Raw genomic sequence first — 24,756 nt, forward strand, 5'->3', positions numbered from 1 at the left:
TCCACTGGTTATATGTGAGGGTGTTAATGTCTACGTATTTGTGAATACCCTAAATTTCTGTCACTGATTTTTAATTTTATTCCATTGTGGTTAGAGGACGTACTTTGTATGATTTCAATCCTTTTAAATTAATTGACGCTGGTTTATGGTCTCTCCTGAAGAATGTTACATATACTGTTCTCCTATTGTTAAGGATATTGTTAAGAATATATATTCTCCTATTGTTAAGTGGAGAGTTCCATAGATGTCTACCAGGTCTGTTTGTTTTTATAAGTACTTTATTTCCTTGGTGTTCTTCCTACTTGTTGTATCCAATATTGAAAGCTGGATAGTCAAGTCTCAAACTATTACAATTCAATTGTCTTTTTTTTCCTCTTCAATGTATTCAGTTTTTGCTCCATGCATTCTGTTATTATATACAACTACATGTATAACTGTTATACCTTTTTGATGAATTGACACTATTATCATAAAGTCTCCCCTTTTGACCCTAGAAATATAAATTAAGAAAAGGATGCACAGAACATAACAAGAAAACTTACATTAGAGGTAAATATTGTTCACAAAAGGTTGAGGAAACAGTCCTTACATCATGATTTAGAACCGTGAGATCATGACCTGAGTTGAAGTTGGATGCTTAACTGACTAAGCTACCCAAGCGCCCCAGGAAGGTGTTTTCATATCCAAAAATTCCTCCTCTAGTCTAATATTCAAATTACCTTTAAGTGTCTTTATTATCATCTTAGAACCTGTGGAAGTTTTATTCTAATCTTCACATCTCACCCTCAATCCTATTCTTGGAATACATACAATTTATTATTAGGTCGGTATACTAGTTCTAAATTTTTAAAAATCTTAACATATTCACTAATCACAATAGGTAATCTTGACCAAATCTTTTTTAAAGTTTATTTATGTTTTAAAAAGAGAGCGTGCATGTGCATGAGTGGGGAAGGGGCAGAGAGAGAGGGAGAGAGAATCCTAAGCAGGCTCCATACTGACAGCACAGAGCCAGACGTGGGGCTTGATCCTATGGCTGTGAGATCATGATCTGGGCCAAAATCAAAAGTTGGGACCCTTAATCGACTAAGCCACCCAGGAGCCCCTAGACCAAAGCTTTAATGATGGCTCTGACGGTAAAATTTGTTACAATGACCACTCCCAAGAATCAAGTATCATTTCTCCCTTTTCTGATGTTGGCTGCATCTAGCACTAAGAGCCTGTCTTTTTTGAGAGATGACTGACACCCTAATCCCATGCTATGATCAAGTAGTACCAGATTTAAAGACTACATGTTCTATTCACTTTACCAGATTACATAGAAAACTTCTAACTCATTTCTAACTCTAACAGAAAGTTACTTTCCATCTATGGTAATTAACAAGAGTTACTTTGCATCAACAGTAAGAAAGGAATTATTCTGTTTATTTTTAAAGTTTTTATTTATTTATTTTTTTGGGGGGTGGAGAAAGTGAAGAGAGCACGAACACAAGTGGGAGAGGGGCAGAGAGAGAGGGAGAGAGCGGGGTGGGGGACAGAGAATCCCAAGCAACCTCCACACTGTTAGCACGGAGCCCAATGTGGCAATGTGGGGCTTGAACCCATGAACCATGAGATCTGGACTGAGCTGAAATCAAGAGTCAGTTGCTTAACTGACTAAGCCACCCAGGTGCCCCAAGAAAGCAATTATCTTATTTTATTTTAATGTTCTTTTAATTTATTTTAAAATGAGAGAGAGAATGAATGAATTTTTATTTTGAAATAAGAGAGAGAGAGAGAGAGAGAGAGAGAGAGAGAGAGAGAGAATGAATGAATAAATAAATAAATGGGGGACCGGCAGAGAGGAAGACACAGAATCTGAAGCAGGCTCCAGGCTCAGAGCTGTGAGCACAGAGCCCGATGTGGGGCTCAAACTCATGAACTGCGACATCATGACCTGAGCCAAAGTTGGACACTTAATCAACTGAGCCACCCAGGCACCCTGAAAGGAATTATTTTAAACAGTGCATTCCACAAGTGTACTTCAAACATGACTCATGATTTAAAAAATTATGTAAACATCTTGTAGGGTATTTCTCTAAATAAATGACTCTAATAACTTTGCCTTCTGTTGCTTGGTTTCAAGTCTCCAGAAAAAGAGATTGGAGGCTTTCCTCAAATCTGGAAATCTGGCTATCTGTTCACATTTAAGAGTAAGTTACTAGAAGCTCTGTAAGCATTAGCAGGGTTTTAAACCCAGTGGACTTCATTTAAGGGTGATCTGGTAGTGAGACAGCTTCTTCATGGTAGATGTAGAAAATCTCTATAGGTCCCTTCCTTGTGGTCATTCAGCATCTAGAGTTATGTTCTATTTTTGTATCAGAAAATATACATCTGGTTGATGGGTATTCTGGAAACAGGGTAAAAGAAGGGAGCTTCAGTACACAGACTTTCATTTCATGCCTGATCACCAGAGTTCTTGGAGATAAAAAGAACAATGAGGTTGCTAAATTTCAATACTCAGTTTGTAAATTTCTGCATAATCACTTTATTGATGATAGGCCAATACACCTATCTTTTGCTGTGCCAGGTATTCCAGAATCTAGAACCGTCCATTTCAATTTCTATAGAAAATAAATTTCTATTCTATTCTGGGGAGTGTAGGTCGGGGAACTGACTGGGCTGGAAGATTGGACTTGCGAGTTTTACAATTTAACAATTTTCCCAATGTCCAAACAAAATCTTTTTTCCATTAAAGCAGATTATTTATTGTGAAATTAAAATATAACTTGAAATAATCTTCCCCAAATAACCCTCTAATTTAATAAAGATAAGTCTAGATGGCTCAGTAAGGTGCAACATTTCAGTCCCAAGTCCCAAGTCCCAAGTCCCAAGGATAGATAACCGTGTAGTAAGAAGCTAGTATTTCACAAGACTGAGGGGAGGGCAGGTCATAAGCAGGAAGAAAGCTATGATGAAACTAAGAAACAGGAAGAGACAAAAAGGAAAAAGTAGGGGGAGAGAAGTATCAGATTTTAGTATCAATAATAGAATATTCCACTGTGATCTACGAAAAAGAAAATTAATTCCATGCATACGACAGTTTGAAAAATTATTTGAAAACAGGCCACAAATTATACCTCACATTCTTTCACAACATTAGCCAAAATAAGCTTAATTAGATTAACTTATTTTTTCACAATGTCTTATTTTTGTAACTTAAACATTTTTTTACAAATCTAATCCAGCTTTTTTGTAGGATATTTCAAAAGAAGAGTACTGACTATGGATCACAGGTTTCTGGATTTGTTTTTTTGTTTTTTCAGGCTTAAGATTCCTCATGTAAATGATACCATGCAGTATTTGTCTTTGGCTTTTTTCTCTTACATTAGGCCCTCGAGCTTCATCCATGTTGGTGCAAACTGTAGGTTTCTAATGAACAATTCAGAATTCCATCTAATAAGTTAGCCATTATAAATACAGCAAAAATAAATGGGTATATGAAATAAACCATCTTGCTCCTGTGTCTATAAACAAATACGTGGTGAAATCAGAGCTATTTTTAATAACTTACATTTAATAACACTGATTATATACTTTTTAATACCAGTTTATTAAGTGGAGACAGAAAAGTATGTTCAACAGAGAGAATATAAATAAACATTCAAGTTATATTATAATGCTTCCCCTCCAAGAAATAAACTTTGAGTTCTAGAAACTGATTTTATAAAATACTGCTGAAATAAGCAGGTCAATGTCTGGAATTTAGAATGAGTCTTTGTTAGATAATGAGCTGCCATTATTATTTAATGTCACAATGTGTATTTTACTCATATGTCTTTTCCTGGAAGAAACTTTCACTTTCCAGTAATTACACTGCTTTTTAAAAACTACTCAATTAGATAATTATTCTTGTTATATACTTAGTTATTATATAACTTTAGAAAGTACACTTAATCCAGCCAACCGGAAAAAATATACTACTTACACTTTTCCTTATTGCCATTAGTATTATGCAAGAAGTCTCCATCGGAACGTGTTGTAGGAAAGTCATCTTCATCATCTTCTACCACTAAAGAAAATATATTTCAGGATATTAGGATTAAAGGAAATAGAAAACCAATTTATTCTTATGTTCGAATGAAGTCAATATATTCTAGATTCTGTGAGTACAAGACCTTATTTACCTTTGTATTTTCAAAGGTTGTCAAGGTATGCCCAATAAACATGCTGTGCAATGTCTTGAAATACATTAGAAAAATTGTACCCATTCTCATTTGTGTAAGGGATAACATTGAGATATGAATTGTTTTGTCCTTTAGTCATCCTATCCCTTCCTACCCAGCTTGGGGTGATTTCATAAGTCTACCAGAGGCCTGCAAGGGCTGAGCAGGACTGTAAGAGAGTAAGTTACATGCAAAAGATACCTTAACTTGCCTCTGGGAGTTCTTAAATTTACTATTTCTGCATGTGTAGGGAATGACTTACAGGTCATGACAACAAAATGACTTACAGGTGTGATATCAATTTGCATTCATCCTTATGTGTCTGTGCCTGGACATTCCTTTTAACTTACTCAGTTCCAGAAAAAACAGAATCCCCTATGTTCTCCTTCTGCATACCTTTTTGTTCTATGTCCTATCCCTTTTTCTACTAACATACTTTAATCCACTGTATTATGTATTCCACTCTTAAGGCAAATTTATAAACCTTATTCTCTGCTATCACGTTTTTTAATGGCTTCTTTCTTTTCTTTTTAGGTACTCCCTTTCTATGTAAGAAGTCTTCATTCTAAATTAATGTTTTACTTCTTGTCTGTATCTCTTTACATCAGGAGTAACTTCATCCTACAATAAACATTTCATCTACTTTAGCTCTCTCTCTCCAATGGATGTAGAGCCCACTCCTGTTTCTTATTCCTCCCCTAAATGGCAATAATCACCATGAAAAATACGTTTGTTCTGTACTGCCATTTTCTAGTTATTAGGCTATTTCATTTTTTCATCACTTAAAAATTTTGCTACTCATCTATAACAACTTTTTCAAATCATAAGCTATTATCTACTAATACCTACTATTCATTTCTACCTAGCAAAGTAATATCAATACCTGACTAACATTTTTCTTTTCTATGTCCATCATTCCTATAGACGTCAATATTCATATTGAAGCCTCTGCAGGCATCTTAGTCCCAAGATTCATCAGATTCCCAGACTGTGTGGATCTTCATCTTCTTGTCAATCATTTGCAAATATGGTCAATTCTAAGAAGTTCATTAACACAGCATATTGCTCTGTTTTTAAATCAGTACTTATCATCAAACAAGATCCTGACCTTGACGCAATACTACTTTGATCAACTGTTCTTAAATACTACTGAAAGGTTTGCGCTTCACTTATCTCACCAGAATCTATTTTGGGTTTTGTATCTCTAACCATCTAATAGCCTAGTACCACCAAACAGGGATTTTCAACTTTATTTTTCTAGCGCAACACTCAATATAAAATTGATGAAAACAAGAGCTGTTCTGGCTAAAAGAGTGGCGTTCCTCTTTTCCTTCCCAACCAAGCACTCCTTGTCCATCCTTGAGCTACCTTTAAGGGATGTGTGACATGATTTAAAGCTACTGTCCTAATATAAATCCCCCATCCCAATCAGACTGGTTTTCCTTACTAACATTCAAATCTATTATGCTAAATTGTATCTTTGGATCTTGCACATTCCTGCTTTCCTTATCCCTGCAATAATCTAAACAAACCACATTAAAAACAGCAGCTATTATTTATTGAATTGTTGCTGTTATGCACAGTTCTAATGTATGTATATTCTCACTTAATTCTCACAATCATATGTGCTGGATATAATATTCACTTTATAGCTGAGACAACAGATGTGAAAAAATGTTAAGTAATCTACTTCAAGTCAACAAACTAACAATGAATAAAAGAGCAAGATTAATAGAAACTTTCCTTTAATGTGATACATCTATCTTCTTTTAAAATCAAACACTATGTTTAGGGTAGAGACAATGTTTTCTACTTCTGCAAACCATACACACACACACACACACACACACAACTTTAAGGGTTAGTTAAATCCTACTGAAGTATGTGTGGGAATGTGGGTGGTCTGGCTAAGACTGCCTAACTAACCATTCTGATTAAATATTTTATATAAAAACACTGAACACCTAAAATAAATGAGAATTTGCTGTTATCATTTCAATGACACACTTAAAAAGCACAGTGATTCTTAAAATTCTTTAAGCCATAAAAACACCTCAAACCAAGAATACTCTACCCGGCAACGTTATCATTCAGAATTCAAGGAGAGATAAAGAGTTTTCCACACAAGCAAAAGCTAAAGGAGTTTGTCACCACTAAACTGGCCTTACAGGAAATGTTAAGGAGACTTCTTTAGGCTGAAAAGTAAGTGTGTTAATTAGAAACAAGAAAATATATGAAACAATAAATTCTCATTGGAAAGGTAAACAGAGTAAAGGTAGTAGATTAATAACATATAAAGCTAGCATGAAGGCTACATGACAAAGTATTAGAGCAATCCACTAGCTACAATCCACTGTTGTCATATTTTGATAATTTTTATCTATTTATTTAGAGAAAGATAAGAGAGAACGTGAACAGGGCAGAGAGAGAGGGACAGAGAGAATCCCAAGCAGACTCCACACTGTCAGTGTGGAGCCTGATGTGGGGCTCAAACTCACAAACTGTGATCATGACCTGGGCTGAAATCAAGAGCTGGATGCTTAATCGACTGAGCCACCCAGGCACCCCCAAGGTATTGATAATTTAATGAAAGATCCTTAGATTCAGTTCAGCAACTGTGATCTACAAAGTAGGAAACTATGGTCCATGTCCTTATTTCACCTTTATCCAGCATGAGTTCTTAAAAATATCAATATTTTTTATAATAGCATTTATAGGGAAATCAGTTGTTATGGTTTGAATTATGTCCCTGCAACATTCATATGTTAGAAGTCCTAACCTTCCATACCTCAGAATGTGACTGTAACTGGAGACGGGGTGTTCACAGAGGTAATCAAGTTAAAATGAAGTCACTAGGGTGGGCCCTAATCCAAGACGACTAGTGTCCTCATAAACGAAGGAAATTTAAACACAGGCACTTACAGAAGGAAGATGATGTGAAGACAAAGGGAAGAGACAACCCATCTATAAGCTCAGGAGAGAGACCTAAAATAGATCCTTCCCTCATGGCCCTCAGAAGAAACCAATGTTGGTAACAACTCATCTCAGACTTCTAGCCTCCAGAACTGTGAGAAAATAAATTTCTCTTGTTTAAGCCACCTAGTCTATAGTGCTTTGTGATAGCAGCCCTAACAAATTAATATATTAGTCTACCACTGTTGCTATTTATTCAAACATGAATAGCATTTAAAATTATTTTTCAAAGATTCTATACAACCTGGTTATCACTGTATCCCAACTTCTAAGCCTTCCATTATCTCTTTTGTCCTCGAAATGTTCTTTACTACTGATAAGATCATTTAAAAATAAATAAATAAATTCTGTATGTATTCTCTTTTTGTTGAAAGGGCTATTTGCAAGCAAATGAAAGATGATGTGTAATGTTTAGTTTGATAAAAAAAGATATACACACATTTCTCTTAAGGAGAAACACAAGTTGAAAGGCCTTTATTTTTATAGAAATAAATATCAAATGTTAACCTAAAACTTAAAGTCTATGAAATATAAAGAATATTAAGGCTACTTAATTTAGATAAAATTAAGTACCTACATTAAGTACTTTATGAGGAATATGGGTTTCTGCTTCTGACCAACATAGAAGAAACGGGCTACCCTCTAGAAAGAAACTAAAAAACTCAAAAAACTACATGAAACAATGGTTTTCAAGACATTGGATATTAGGCCACAAAGGACAGTGATTCCTGAGAGTCAGGGAACAAATAACATGAGCCCTATGACTGCTCCAGGTTACTGTCTTGGGAGAGTTTCCAAGCTCTAGAGTAAGGAGGAAACCAGGAGTCTGGCAGACTCTCTAAGGTGAGAAGGAACTGACAGTACAGAGAAACAAAGGCAACTGGAATTCACAAGGCAGATGACTGCAGAGGAGAGGCCCGTACAGAGAAAGAATTCTGGAGATCAGCAGAAGGTCCCTTTGAACATTAAGTAGAGTACTGTTAGCACATACAAGTGAGGGAACTATAGAGGCCAGGGAAAGAACTGTATGAAAAAATTCCAGGGAAAAGTATCCAAAACCTACATGGTACAGGGAAAAGTACCTGTTTCCAAATCACGGACTGGAAAACCTCATAATTCACAGTGTACTGGTTAAAGAACACTGAAAACTCTTGCCTCAGTAGTGGGGAGAAATTAAAATACATAACTGTAAGGTTCTTATACTATGCTTGGAAGTGGCATGTTACTTGAAGGTAGTTAAATGTACATACTATGAACCATAAAGTAGCCACTAAAATAACGAAGAGTAATAGCTAAAAAGCCAAAGGAGGTGACAAAATTATTTACTAAATACTCAATCCAAAAGAAGGCAGAAGGGAGGGAAAAGAATAGAGAGAACAAAAAGTATCAACTCAGATCAAACACATTTAATAAGACCAAGAAATGAAACCTTGTCAAGCAACCTAGTTATACTGGGAATGAACATGGTGCTATTTAGGAATACTGAAGGCATTTTTGTCTTCACAGCAAAGGAAAGGAACAAATGAAGAGCAGATGTTAACAACATCAGTAATATCTTTAGCAGTAACAAAGAAAGAGTAACTTTAAAAACTTACACGAGTTAACTTAAGATCATGTCTCTTAAAAAATTCACTAAAGATTATTTTTAAACGTCTATGTAGCTCCATTATTGATTTCCTCTTCTATGAGAAAAAAGCCAGAGGAAGGGAGGGGGAGAGAGAGAAGTGAAGAGAAAAAGGAAGGGAGAAGAGGAGGAGGAAGACAGAGGAATACAGAGATCAAATGATTTCAGATTTAGAGGATTTAACATAAACATGCTTCTCTGTAAGACTCATCAGGGGGTAATTTTTTTTTTTTTTTTTTTTTTTTTTTTTAAAGTTAAGCTCTAGGCCTAACGTGGAGCTTGAACTCATGACCTGAGATCAAGAGTTGCATGCTCTACCAACTGAGCCAGCCAGGTGCCCCACAGGGTAAATTTATTAGACGTGATCATGTGAAATACCCCATACTACCGAGATGATAGATATATTTTTTAATGGAATAAAGAGTTTAAAAACCATGTAAAAGTCTTCAATGGCATCTGGTTTGGGTGATCAGATTAATTAGGATATGTTAATATAGTATACAAGTTATAATACTGAAATCTGTTACATTGGGGGTTTTCAGCAAGTGACTATAGTTACCTTTATCACTTAAAGACATTACCCTTTAAGATCAAGAAGCTTTAAATCCATTCATTCTCCAAGTAAAAATAGTGGTAATAGCCTAATTAACCTTTATCCCTTTGAAGTTCATCCTTGGAGACAGCATCAGCACAGGCATCAAAGTACTTCTGTAAAGTATCAACTTGTCTACACAGGATATCTCTAAAGGTTTCCATTTCAGCCAGTTTTTCACGTAAACTGTGACCTTTCTGCAAAACACACAAAGTGGCGAGGTAATCCAAGTTAACAAAACTGGAATTTATATACTCCTATGATGTTTCATCACCTTTTAAAGTCTACATCTTATTACTGAGGGGATGGGGTAGGGAGAGTTGTCAAGTTCAACGTAACACTCCCAGGAATAGACTTGAACATGACTAATTAGTGGCTTGACAGTGATAAGCCTGAAGGAAGTAGAGAACAGTTAAATCTGACAATGTGCTAATATAACATTTAGTATTTTCAAATTAAACACTGTGAGGAAAAACTGTGAAAGACTTTGGGCAAACATATTACTCGGTGACCTTTCAAAGGAATAGTGAGTGTCATCTACAGAACTCTTAAGAGAGCATGTTGTTTGATCATATAGAATTTAATTTCATTGCACTGGAGCTATTTTACAACTCTTTAAGTAGTAGAAAACTGAGAGCAATGTAAAGTCCACAGAGGTGCAAATTAATTTTGTCCAGTGAACACACTTGGTTACTAATCTCTGAACAGAATATATTTGCATATATTAACAAAATCATTTCACTGTTCTTTACATTCTGCTTTGAGCCAATTTTTTTTTACATCTTAACTCATTAATGAATGAAATAAAATCTGATATGTTCATTTTATATTTGTAAGAATCATGATTTTGCACCTTAAAAACCATAACAATATGAAATAAGTTACATTGTGGAATATTTCTTTCAAAAACCTATCAAGTTCTTTTCACAACACTCAGTACTCAATTTATGCTGCCCTATAGCATAACAACAAACCTTGAATGAAGAGGTGGATGTTGCAGAATAGCCACTTGCTCCAGACACCAGTGACACCATAGAGCCATGTCGACGCAAGCTGGATTCAGATCCATATCCAGATTCAGTCTAAAAAAGAAAGTAAACTAAGTGAAAAAAAAGTTAAATAAAAAATACTTCATTATCACAGGAAAAAAAAGTTGTAACTGTGAGGTAATGGGTGTTAACTAAACTTATCGCAATAGTCACTTCACAATACATATATATCAAATCATTACGTTGTACACTTTAATACAATGTCACATGTCAATTATATATCAATAAAACTGGAAAAAACACTTAAGAGCAAACAAAAGTTTCCCATAAATAAATAAGGTGATTGTAACAATAATTAGCAATTTGAGTCCACTCAAGAAATACAGGTAACCCAATGGCATAAGTAATGCTTTTCAATTCCTAGTTGCCATTTAATTGGGAAATTTACTGAACAACAACTTCATGTTGGGCTAGTGGGCTAGGAGGGTTAAATAACAGGAAAACTACCTTGAGTAGTCAAATTCAGAGACGAAGTAGAATAGTGGTTACCAGGGACTAGAGGAAGGGGGAAATGAGGAGTTGGAATTTTACAGGCAGAGTTTTTGTTGCAGAAAAGGAAAAAGTTCTGGAGATGGATGGTGATGTTCGAGATGGATGTACTTAATGTCACAAAACTGTACACTTAAACATGGCTAAAATGACCAATTGTTACATGCATTTTACCAATAAAAATTGGACAGAACAAGGATAAAAAGATGGTAATAGGAAAACTTTCAGTACTATTTCTTTATAGGTGAATCACTTATCCCGACATAGCTCAAATACAACTGTCTCAGTGAAGCCTTTCTTATTACACCAGGCAGTGCGTCTCTGTATTCTCAACCATTCTAGAGCATGATTACGGCACTCAATTAAAATAGTTTTACACTTTGTAATTACGACTGGAGTTGGAACTTCTAGAAGAAGATTGTATCTTTAAAAAATTTTATAGTAACTTCAATAGTTCATAACAGAAAGAAAGTTTCCAATTTAGTCAGTCTGTTAAGTAATCATACCATGGAAGATAATTAATTGAACTCCTGGATATTTGGGTACAGTTAGATTCCGTACTGTAGTACTACCTGGGGTTGGCATTCCTCAGAGCACCAATTTTCACTCTTCTTATAAAAAAGCAGTAATAATAATATAGACAAAGGAAATGAACATTTGAAAAAAATACTTCCAAGTACCTGAAACCTGCTCAACTATTTTGGATTTCTGATTACTTTCTATTGTTATTTTTAAAAAGTACTATGGATAATTTTAGTCTTAGTCACAAAACTTAAGGTAAAAAAATATCTAATCATTTCTGGTATCATGCCTAGTAGCAACATTTAGAAGGTTTTTAGATTACTTGATTTTCAAGATTAAGACTAGGAATCACTAAAATTAAGCACGATGTATTACAGAAACCATTTCTACTGGCATTTTTACATCCTCTGTGCTCTAGCTCCCGAAAATCCAGTACATTTCCTATATACCTATTGGTTTACCCAAGACATTATTCTAACTGAAAAACATTCTTTTAGGTATAAGAACATTAAGTTTTTATACTGATTTAATTACTAAATTAAATGTTTGTGTTATTGTCTTTATGTAAATGATACTAATACTAGTTCAAAACATTTTCCAGTTCAGTATCACTTCATTTAACCGAAGTTCATTATTCTAGGAAGAAGATGGAAAAGGAGGAAGAATGAGAAAGGAGGAAGAGGAATCCAAAATCAAAAGAGTAAAACAGCTCATGGAAAAGAGAAAAGTACCTTAGGCAAAGAGACTAGAAACTTATCCATGTGAAAACCTCTTAAAATTCAAACTTCCAGTATATACTGGTTGCCACACAAAGTGAAATTATCATACTTCAATAATGGTCATTAATAAAACACTCTGTGAAAGATACTGTAATATGTTCTTAACTATGAAGTTACTAAGAAATTACATATAAACTTAAGACTGCATGGAATCAAAGCTCTTCTCCAAGATTTACATACGTCATCCTAACACAATTCCATACCTCAAAGCAAAACAGTGTTTTAGTGATGAAGCAAAATATGTATTTTTGTGCCAGGAAAACTATTCATGAAAGGGTAAAACATGCACTTTATGTAAAATTGTACCTCAAGAAAATTGATATTTTTTTTAGAAGATAAAACTAATCTATGACAAAAGAAAATAGGCCAGGGAACGGGGGGGGGGGGGGGGGGAGAGGAAATGGTTACAAAGAAGCACAAGAAAATTTGGGGGTACAGGTTATAATTGTCCAAACTCAACTGTCCATTTAAAATGGATACATTTTGAGGCACCTGGGTGGCTTAGTCAATTAAGCTTTCAACTCTTGATATCGGCTCAGGTCATGATCTACACAGTTGTGACACCACGAGCTAGCTCAGTGTGCTCTCTCAAAAGTTTAAAAAAAAAAAAAAGGAGAGGTTTGAAGAATGTAATTTGTACCTTAATAAAATAAAAGAAGGTAAGCTTGTTTCAATATCACAGAATCCTACCAAAAGAGAATTCTAACAATCATATAGTTTACAAAAAATAAGACTTTTGAAATAATATCCTAAGCTAGGTTCTTTACCTAAAATGGCTCTAGCTTCTTCTCCTGTCTTTTGATAATAATGTTAACTTTCTAAGGGTGGTGTTTCTACACTTTAATTGTATTGGTTTGGTAAAGTTTTTCATTCAATTTCAATACAGAAGACTGGGGGCGCTTGGTGGCTCCGTCAGTTAAGCGTCTGACTTCGGCTCAGGTCACGATCTCACAATTTGTGGGACCTCACACTTTGGGCTCTGCACTGACAGCTCAGAGCCTGGAGCCTGCTTTGGATTCTGTGTAGTCTCCTCTCTCTGCCCCTCCCCTTGTGCTCTCTCTCAAAAATAAAATAAACATTTTATAAACAAATAAATAAATATAGAAGGCTAGAATTAAAAGTGAGAGGAACCTATAAGACTAAAAATATAAGGTACTCTAAAAGTCACTTATCTCAGACAACTATGCGTTATTCATTAGTAAATAGAAATTAATCTGAATTGCCTGTTTAAACACAAAACCCTCTTTTGACTTATTTTGGATGTTTATTTGTAAAATATTCAAAACCAAACAATTTGAAATTTAAATAAATCTACCTTCTCCATCCAGTTGCATTTTATCAGTGGGTCTTAGAGGAAGTAAAAACTGCTTATTTTTAAAAGATCTTTTCTTTTAAGATCTTGAAACAAAATAGAAATACAACAAAGTTTTTCTTTTTCTTTTTTTTTTTTTTTTCAACGTTTATTTATTTTTGGGACAGAGAGAGACAGAGCGTGAACGGGGAGGGGCAGAGAGAGAGGGAGACACAGAATCGGAAACAAGCTCCAGGCTCCGAGCCATCAGCCCAGAGCCTGACACGGGGCTCGAACTCACGGACTGCGAGATCGTGACCTGGCTGAAGTCGGACGCTTAACCGACTGCGCCACCCAGGCGCCCCACAACAAAGTTTTTCTAAAAGTACCTTCACCATAAAACTTATCTTTTATCTTCTTGTCTATTTTTTCAGGTTCCACTATTTCAAAACAAGTAATATCTCCTCACAACTAAGACGTGATAGAACAGACTCCACTGTAGCAATATTGATAGTGTTGTACATTTTAAGTAATGGATAGTAAATGAATGTGGAGGCTGCGAGTTTGGTGTAACTGTATTTCTACCTCTAATAAAGTTTCACTTAAATAAATTCCATTATGAATTATATAAAATCATTCCAATGAAAAAGAAATATACTAAGCAATTGCGTGGTTATTCAATTTAAACAATGGAGCTTCATGTTACTCTATTTCAGTTAATAACTGCACTAAGATAAATTTAAATATAGATAAATGTTTAACAAATATACATACAAATACACACACACACTCACACACAAATGAATCCTCACTGTTTAAAATCTAGTCATTCTGGAAATGCTTGTGATTGTACAATGATACTGACATTGCATAAAACATTCTTAATGGTATACACCACAGCATTTAGAGTAATTTTATGACAGCCACAAAATGGATCAAATCCTCTTTGGGAATCACAGAATAAAAATTAGAGAACACTCTCATTACTTTAAAAGAATAGATTCAAGGGATGCTTGGGTGGCTCAGTTGGTTGAGCATCCACCTCTTCATTTTGACTCAGGTCAGGATTCCAGGGTCATGGGATCAAGCCTTATGTCGGGCTCTGAGCTGTCAGCTGGGAGCCTGCTTGGGATTCTGTCTCTCTCCCTTGGTCCCTCTTACCCCACTCGTGTTCTCTCTTTCTTAGATACATGAAAAGTGAAAAGCAAAAAAAAAAAAGGGATAGCTTCAAACTGTATAATTAAGCCTGACTGCTTTTCTTATTCATGTGATGTGGCTCTGATTTAGATTTCTCTAAAAACATCTAATCTATCACCAAAGATATCAATATTTTAAAAACATTTGGTCATAAGTGCTAAAAATGTTTCTAAAAGAAAAGTTATAGGGGCGCCTGGGTGGTTCAGTCAGTTGAGCGTCCGACTTCGGCTCAGGTCATGATCTTGCGGTATATGAGTTGGAGTCCTGTATCAGGCTCTGTGCTGACAGCTCAGAGCCTGGAGCCTATTTCAGATTCTGTGTCCCCCTCTCTCTCCGCCCCACCCATGCTTGTGCTCTGACTCTTTCTGTCTTTCAAAAATGAATAAACATTAAAAAAAATTTTAAAAAAAGTTATAAAACTATTCTGAAAAGGGACAACGTTCCTGGCATCTCCTTTGTCTTCCCAAGATATTCAGTTTAAAGGCAGCAATACTCATCCTGAATTTATAAGGTATGTTATTTGAAGGTGATGTGGGGTGAGGGAAGAAGGATGGAAATGGGGAAAAATTACTTTATTGTCACAACTGATATTCTGTTAAATGTTCTTAAAAACTGTAACATGCTTTTAAAATCTCATTGGTATGAATGGGAAACTTCAGAGGCATGCTGGCTTTTTCTTAATGTCACTTACTTTTCCACAAGAAATATAAAGTTGAGCTTAATTAAAACCTCTAATCACCAATATATATATTTTGAAAACACAAAATTCTATCTAAAATTAATAATGCAGAATTCATATATAGTTACTATAGGAATATTTTCCTTTCAATATATCTGCTTAAATACTACAATGAGATCACACCTTTATTATAATATTCCTTTTTATTAACACGACACACACACACAAAAGTCCCAAAACAAAAACAAAACGCACTCTTTTGGCCACTAGATGGAATCAGTAGCATTTTCCAAGTAGCAGTACACTTGGAAAACTGAGGTTACTACTGGTCAAAGTACAATAGTAACGTTTAGACTAATTCCTTTATGTGTACCTTTACCTTCTGTATTTTCACTTTTTGAAAAAACTTAAAAGCATAATAAATTAAATCATATAGTTCAAAGTTATGAATTTAATAAAATACCAGAAATGCCTAAAAACTGATTTGAAAAGAAAACTCCCTCAAAGACACAAATTTTATGGTTTGGCTTAATCATGTGGGAGATAAACTTATATATTCTCATTTTGTACAATCTGTTCATCATCCCATCTAGATTCCAAAGGCCGTGGTTAAAAATCAGAGCAAAAAGGCTGACTTATTTTAATAGCACCTGCCTTTTGAAAAGCTCATTCTTTTTCCTAGTAACACTCTCCAACAAGAAACACAGCAAAGAAATTTAGACAAATTAAGTAACTTCCTCATGGTGTCAAAAACCATCTAGTTATTAGTGTCAAAGTTCCCCCTAACTCCAACAACACTGTCTCTTTCCATTTTAATTACGGAGAGAATATACAAGATTAATATAAAAACAATGGAGCATTTTCTAGAAATTAAAATTCTGAAACCCATAGTAAAACCAAGTAAGCTTGCTATGCTATAAACATCCACACATCTACCTTCAATACTATTTTAAAGCAAACCACGAGAAGCAAGACACTATTTAACCAAAAGGACTGTGATTTAAAATATCATTTAAGTTGCAGTGGAAACAGTTTTATTCTTGTCTAAGTCAACATAAACATATTATTTGAGATAAGAAAATTTGGCAGAACAATTTTATGTCCGTAAATATTAAAATCTCATCCATTTAGACTTTCAAACACTGATGGACCCCCCTGAAACAGCAGCGGCCTCCAGAGTAACAAGAACACAGGATAAGAGAAGACAAGGCTCTAGCATCACTGTAACCACTAGACAACTACACAATCAGTTACTACCTTCTTGGGCTTAATTTTCTAATGTTTAAAATGATATGAGTAGTCTAGGATCATAATTCTCTGTGCCAAACCTAAATACCAAAACTTAGGCTAAAAATGTACATATGCAGTGGAGGCCAAATGTAAGGCCAACTGTAATTCCTTTTTGTTGAACCAGATGGAAAGATGTAACACAATTCATCAATTTAATGTACCAGATAAAGAGAGGTTCAACCCACCCTGATTTCCAGGAATTGTAGCACTTCATGAATCAAAGAAATTTTAAAATATATTAAGAAAATGATACCACAGAGGATTTTTAACATATTCTGGCTGCCTAAATCCTAGCAGCCCTCCACTAAATACTATTTGCTTACTCTCAAGATATTTTTCTCAAATAATACTGGAAAATAGAACATTTGCTCAGATTAGTCCTATAGACTTTTTTCTTTTCAGATCCTAGCCATTCTTGTATCATAATTTAAAAACCAATATCAAGGGTGCCTAGGTGGCTCAGTCAGTTAAGTGTCTGAATCTTGGTTTCAGCTCAGGTCATGATTTCACGGGTAGTGAGTGGTTAGTGAGTTCAAGCCCTGCATCAGGCTCTGCACTGGCAGTGTGGAACCTGCTTGGGATTCTCTCTCTCTCTCTCTCTCTCTCTCTCTCTCTCTCTGTCCCTCCCCTGCTCATGCTCTCTCTCCCTCAAAAATAAATAAATGAACTCAAAAAAATAAAAATCAGTATCAAGTAAATGATTTGAAGGTCATTTATGGAACCTGGTTATTTATTTTGCATTTTCTTCTGCTGGAACATGAGATGAGCTTTCGTTTACAGAAATATCTAAACATGCAAAGGGTTGTACTGAAATCAGACTGGAGGAGTTAACCAGGGCCTTATCACATGCCCTAGTTAAGTGTTAAAAAGAATGTTAGAGGAACAGAAGAAAATAAGACACTGCCTATTACAATCCCCCAAAATGCCCAAATACAATATGGTACTATAGAAATAGAGGGTAACAACACTCTCTTCTTGACTTTAGAACTTCCTTTCTTGCACTTAGAATTTCAGGCTTTAGATTCCATAACACATCCTTATAGCTAAAGGGGAAATTAGTAAGGTACAAAGTACTTCCTCTGTAGCAAAAGCTGTTGACACAACCAGTGATGCAAAAGATGATTCTAAACAATTGTGACACTCTGAAATTCAGACTTATCTTAAAAAATTTTTTTTCTCCTTCCTTTAAGGGAATCTGGAGGTCCAACTGTCTTTTTTTCTCAGTGACATTAAAATGGAGGTGAGAAATAACTAGATAGCTATCAAATGAAGCTGTATAAATGAAGTCTGTTAAATAATTTTTCCACTCTAGTTTTAGAAAACAAGTACCAAGGGATAGAGAGATCTTTTTTGTTTTTCTTTCAGAGGAGGGCTGATGAGAGTTGAGTAACTTTCTAAAAAATGCATGTTTTAGATATTAATTCCAGAGAGCCACCTTGGATAAATTGTAACAACAACAGTAAAAGCTAATATTTAAGATACTTACTTTGTACCAGGCATGATGCTAACACTTTAAGTGCATTATCTCATTTAATTCTTTCCATAGCCTATGTGAAATAGGTATTATTAGTATACTCATTTTACAGGTGATTTTATTTATTGTCTTCAGAGTCACACAAATGGGAGCCAGGATTTAATTCCAGGTTGAAGAGCCCATGATGTTACTTATATGCTATATTGCCTCAATATCCAGAGACTTTGCTTCTACTTCTTTCAAATGTATCCCTTTTTCTATTTTCCTATTGCTATTCCCTAGTTCTGGTCAATGCGTGACTCATTTGGATAAATTCTCCAGCTTTCTAACTACTTTCAAGTCTTGTTCCTCTTAAAATCCTCTCTAGTATAACCAGAGTAGTCCTTTAAAAATAGATGTCTGATTCTTTACTTCCTGTTTTAAATCCTATTTGGCTTCCTATTTCCATAAGATCAAGTCCATACATTGCCTATAAGGCAATGTTAGAGGGAGAAATAGAATTACTCTAAACTACTATCAGTATCCATAAGCATTTACTGGCCATTATTTAAAATGTGTTATATCAGAATTGCTGTAATGGAGTCTTTTGTTCTAGCATATCTTTGTCGTAAGGAGATATCACCCGTTTTGAAATAGTGGAACCTGAATTAATAGACAAGGAAATAAGTGTGCTTCACAATGAAAAAATCTTTAATAATACTTTATAGTATTTATATTATATCATAAGTGCTTGATAAATGTTAACTAATATATTTCTTCTTCACCCCCCTCACACAGGAATGATATTCCTTTATATCTCTACTCCAAAAACACTTAACAGGGGAGAATAAATATAATAAATAAAAAAAGAAGCTAGCAGCAGATGTAACAAACTTATCAATACTACTTATTTTATAGTTTGCCCTAGAAAACAGGGTCATTGCATATCTTCTTTCAGAAGGAAGTTCCACAGGCACAGGATATAGAAGTCATAATTCTATTTTTTTTCTCTAAGTGCAAAGAGATGACAGTGGCAAAATGACTTTTTGAAGCTCCCTTAAATGTCCCAGTAAGAGAAAAAAGCAGATTTTCAATGTTTAGTAAGTATTTGCAGGTTTACTGAAATGTTAAGAGTATAGTTAGCCAAGGAAACTGAACCATAAATTCTCTGCAAAGATCCTGAAAGAAATACATTCACATAAAACAATGGTAAGCAAATGAATGTTCTTTATTATTCTGAAACTTTGGCCTCAAACCTAAATTTTCTAAAGAAGGTATGCATTCCTTTCTTAGGGGTTAAGGGAGAAATCTAGATCTATATCAAACACGAAAAAATACACATAACTTATTCCTGGGTGGAGGAAAAGCAACAAAACAGTATATTATCATTTAAGTACAAATGTAAGTCTGTACATGCAAAGGAAGTATCTGAAGAATGAATAGTGGTCATTTCTAAATGGCCTAAATATTCATTTTCTTTTTTGTAGTTTTCAGTATTGTCCATATTGTTTGAAGTATTTATAGTAATCAAGTATCACTTCTACAAAAATAAACACAAAAAATAAAGTCACAGAACACATTTTTAATGTATCTCATTTAAAAAGGGTCAAAAAACTAATAATACTGGTAAAGTTGCAGTGAAATGAATACCCACGAATTCTACACATGGAATGTACATTAGTGCAATCCTTTCTGAAAGCACTTTTGACAACAGATATCAAAAGTGCTCATATCCTTAAACCTAGCAATTCTACCTCTCAGAAACTATTATAAAAACACAACTAACCTGCAGAAAAATGCTTTATGTAGGAAGGCAGTAAATACTAAATGCAAAAACCAAAAAAATCTAGAGGCCTAATAATATGAAATATATACTAAAATTACAGTACATTAAAACACTAACAAAGCTATATTGTAAGAAGAAAATTGTACTAGATGGAAAGGAAAACAGGATAGAAACTTTATCTCCGTAAGGCTTTGGTGAGGGCATGGGATGTAAACATAGAAGGTAGTTTTGTATTTTTTTTCCTTGTAATGATTAAGTATTACTTTTAAAAACCAGAGTGGGACAATAAAATCTAATCAACAGAACTATTCTCAGGAATGATTTTTAAAGACTTGAATTAAATGATGACAGTACATAATTACTCCTTTATCCCTCTACAGACCAAAGGGATGCGTCTGAAAAGAAAAAGGGACTAGAAAATGAACAGTGATAAAAGCATTCCTACCAATGATCATACCTGGTCTGTCAAGGACATGGACGTTCTGTGACTAAACACTGACAAAAATGTTTTCAGCTAGGATATTCATTTACTTTGCTACCTATTCTTATTGTTTCTAACCCAAAGCTATACTTCATCCTTCAATTCCAAACCAATCCAGAATATCTACCAGACAATAAAGATGACAACATAAGCAAATCTTTTTTAGGCTATTAGCTAAAAGGATTTATTTAATGAAAAGAGCAGTTTTGTGTTCTTTGATTTTTTAAGAAATATTTTCTCCCAGATAATGTCCAATATATTCAGCAAGTAAAATCAGAGAAGTTTTCACTGATGTCAATATGCGTGAGCCATGCCACCCACTATTACTTTTCTACATCAAACACAGAAAGAACAGAATCCAATCTGTCTTGGTAACTGTCAGAAATCTTCCCTCCTGATTAAATAAAAATTCAAATATAATATTGAAACACTGTAAAAAATAACTTTTGTAGCATAAAGTCTCATTTTAATATTTTCTACAGTAATGATATAGAAGTTACTGAACTCTATATTAACTGACTCCTTTAGTCTTTCTTATCTAAAGAAACATTTTCAAAGCAAATTAGAGACTAATAAAGGATAGAAGAAAAAGCTGAAAAGTTAATAGTATTTATGTAAATTGTTAGTAGTAAGTATGCGGCAAGCATTATAAAAACTTGCAAATTTGGTAAATGCCATACAAAATTATAGATTACAGTTTCAGAATATTATGTGTGTATATCTGCCAATCAATCCCACCCTACCCAAAGCACATGTAAATATGCAATTAATTATAAATGGACCAAGAGTGGCCAGTTCCTAGAAACCTAGAGTGAAGAGGCAATCAGATTTATTTAAGATATTTACTTTGAGGAATGTCAAGAGATTCGGGCAGTTAGGAGTAGGAGCTGAAGCCAAAGAGAAGCCAAACAGGAAAAGGTCATGACAAACCAACAAAAAGAAACTAAGAGTAGGATGGGAGAACAAAAGTTATGAATAAACAGGAACTATGAAAGAGGGAGAAGAACAGACTGAAAACTAAGCTACATTAACTATAGGTGGGGAACAGGTGATGGGACAGTAACAGTTTTGTGAATAAGAGCACTCAGAGTTAAAGTATACAGATCCAATTTTCTTTGTAGGCAGGGCATTCTAATTTTTCTTGGTTCATGGCAATATTCTCATTTCTCCAGGTTAACATGAGTTGACCTTATTTCCTGTAACTTAAAAAACTTAATTAAAATGAATGGACCTATGGTCAATACCTATGGGATCTTTTCAAATTTTCAGTATTTATCTGATCTGGACAACTATGTTCAGCTTTAGCAGATGCTACAAAAGTCTCCCAAAGTGTCTGCACCAATTTACACCTGTTACTCTACATCCTCACCAACACTTAGTATTAAGTCCTTTTTTCTTTTTATTTATTTATTATTATTATTGTTGTTGTTTAAGGTCACCCTGCCTGGCGGATGTGCATTTCCCTGATAACTAATGGCATAGAGGACCTTTTCACATGTTTATTATCCATTTGAATATCCTGTTTTATGAAATGCCAGTTCCAGTCTTTTGGATATTATTTTTTAAGTTTACTTATTTTGAGAGAGAAAGAGAGAGAGAGAGAGAGAGAGAGAGAGAGAGAGAAAACACAAGCAGGGAAGGGGCAGAGATAGAAAAGCTCAAGCAGGTTCTGCACAGAAACCAATGCAGGGTTGAATCTATGAATTGTTGAGATCAGGACCTGAGCTGAAATCAAGAGTCAGATGCTTCACTGACTGAGCCACCCAGGTGCCCCAACTATTTTTGTTAAATTGAACTGTAAACTCTTCTTACTGATTTGCAGGGCTCTCCCTGTCTTTTTGACATAAATGTTGTCAAGCTAGATCTCAACTAGCTACACAGTTAATGTGATTAGCTGCCTAAATATCTTCTTTTTTCCCTGATGTAAAATCCTCTGATTCCTCTTTTACCATCTAGGTAAAATATAAACACCTTCCACAATTAAAAGAGCATGGCTGAAAATTCTAAGCTAATGACATTCCCTCTTTTCTGTATGATATACTTTACTGAATATTTAGAAATCAATATTTAGAATTCCGTCATATGGAAATGCAAACTGCAAATGGCAGCTGAGGTGAATTCAGCTTTCAAAAATTCTAGGTAACAAAACCTTACAAAGTTATTTTGAAAGCCCTTGGCAATTAAGTTATTTTTTATTCCAGAACACTAAGAATATTTAAGAGGGTTGGTAGTTTGTTTTCCTTGATTTCACCTCAAACCTCAGAAGTGCTGGCTGGTAGTATCTACATTTAGGTGTTAAAAAAATTATTAACCATGTATGGATTATCACTGCAAGCAATTTAGCGATTAACTCACTGGTAGGAACTGACCAAAGTCTTGACCTTAATCCAGAGACATAAGGAACTTTTTTTAAAAATTTTTTAAGTTTATTTATTCATTTTGACAGAGAACAGAGCTCATGACTGGGGGAGGGGCAGAGAGAGGGAGAGAGAATCCCCAAGCAGCCTTTGTGTACAGCCAGCACAGGGACCGATGTGGGGCTTGAACTCACAAACTGTGAGATCATGACCTGAGCCAAAGTCAAGAGCCGACGCTTAACTGACTGAGCCATCCAGGCATCCCGACATAAGGAACTTCCTCTGCTAGTTCTTTGTAGTTCAGTTGTGATCCCAACCACTTGGGTTTTTCTACAGCTTATACGAGAAAATGACAGACCTTTGACTACTTCAGCAGCTGCTAAATTTGCACTTCTCTCAAAAATTAAAACTTTTGAATGTTAAGAGAAAAGTAAAATTTGATTCCATCTTATTCCATCACTATGGTATGATGCAAACAGGTAAATGGAGAACTAGTAATCCACCAATCTCACGAAATTACTTATATAAAGAATACACCACGGGTGCGTGACTGGCTCATTCAGAAAAGTGTCCAACTCTTCACCTTGGGGTCATGAGTTCAAGCCCCATGTTGGGTGTAGAGATTACTTAAATAAATAAAAACAAAACAAAACCAAAAATAGTCGTTAAAAAGTTACATTTGCACTCTTAAGCCTTTGCCAAGTAGATCAGATTCAAAATGCAAAGCTAGGTTTATATGATAATCATTTATAAAGCAGACAAGTATAGAATCTCCAGTATCTGTTAAGAACTTTTTCCACTATTATAGTTCATTAAATATGGCAGAGATAGTATGGCTTTACATGACCTTGGTATTTAAGAAGTGCTAAGAACAGGTGTATTCTGTCATCTAGCTATTTTTAAATAGTTTCCTAATAAGCGTATGTCAAATTTAAGACAAAAGAAAGTAAAATTTCAAATAAGCAGAAACTGCTCCTAAAGATAGAGAAAAAGCACCAAAATCAAGCTGACCATGAGACCGTACATGAAATATTATTTAATTATGCCAAACAGCAACACAGTTTCTAAGAGATCTTCAAAGGGAGTCTTGGGTATCATTTAGGTGGCTCAACCATGAGCACATTTTGGTAAGAAATTTTTTTCATACTCCATCTCATTTCAAGTAAAATGTGTAAGTTCTTTTCAAAAATTGTCTTCCATCTAATTTCCTCGGAAATCCCTAAACTTCTCAGACTAAGAATAAGCCTTTCTTCTGAAAGTATTCAACAGAACTTCAGATATGAATTAGTGGGCCTTCACAAAAGCATAGGAATAAATCAGCAAACATTAAATTATGGAACTGCCTACATGCAGATTCCCACTACAGAAATGAACATCTGTATAATCATTACCATTTGGATTCTTCCTGCTTAACTATGTATCTTCCTATGACTCCTCATGTTTTGGATAATTTCCAAAATGTGGGAAAAGTCTGTGTGGCCCCTGATCACCAACATTTCAGATCTATTAAGGTTTTTCCCTTATGGAAATAAAGGAATGTCATGACTACCACAAACAAACTCTATCTGAGCCAAAAAGCGTAACTTTTTCAATATGATTGTTAAATCTGCTAGTGCCAGGGGAGCCTTCCTACTAGTTTTTTTGAGGTGTGGGGTGGTACGGTGGGGCAGTATACTCATTTCACAGTAAGAAACTGTTTAGTTAAAATCATATTTATTGCAATTGTAGAAGATCCTAGGAATAATCCTATGACTCTTTTAGATAATACCATCAACAGACAGCTTATCACATTTCTTTGAGAAGCTGATTATGCAGAAAATGTTCACAGAGGCCCTTTGATAATAGACCATCCATATTAGAAAAATGTTTAATCCAAATAAAAATAACACCTTATCTTTACCTTCATACAGCTTTTAGTCTTCAAATAATTTTCATGAACACCATCTCACTTGACCTCAAGACAATATGAGAGATGGCCAAGAGATTAAA

At 34.7% G+C, this 24,756-nt stretch overlaps 1 protein-coding gene across 2 annotated transcripts in view; it reads right to left on the reverse strand.

Moving 5' to 3' along the window:
* CERT1 (ceramide transporter 1) overlaps window positions 1-24,756 on the reverse strand; it is a 103,635-nt gene that overhangs the window by 37,200 nt on the left and 41,679 nt on the right. For both annotated transcript variants that reach the window (XM_030323246.1, XM_030323237.1), the window contains exons 4-6: window positions 10,369-10,476; window positions 9,453-9,591; window positions 3,968-4,051 (exon numbers count right to left, since the gene is read on the reverse strand). In XM_030323246.1, the coding sequence (XP_030179106.1) occupies window positions 3,968-4,051; window positions 9,453-9,591; window positions 10,369-10,476 (331 nt within the window). The remainder of the gene's footprint in view (window positions 1-3,967; window positions 4,052-9,452; window positions 9,592-10,368; window positions 10,477-24,756) is intronic.

The sequence above is a fragment of the Lynx canadensis genome, chromosome A1 (assembly GCF_007474595.2).
Source record: "Lynx canadensis isolate LIC74 chromosome A1, mLynCan4.pri.v2, whole genome shotgun sequence".
In the NCBI taxonomy this organism is placed as follows: Eukaryota; Metazoa; Chordata; class Mammalia; order Carnivora; family Felidae; genus Lynx; species Lynx canadensis.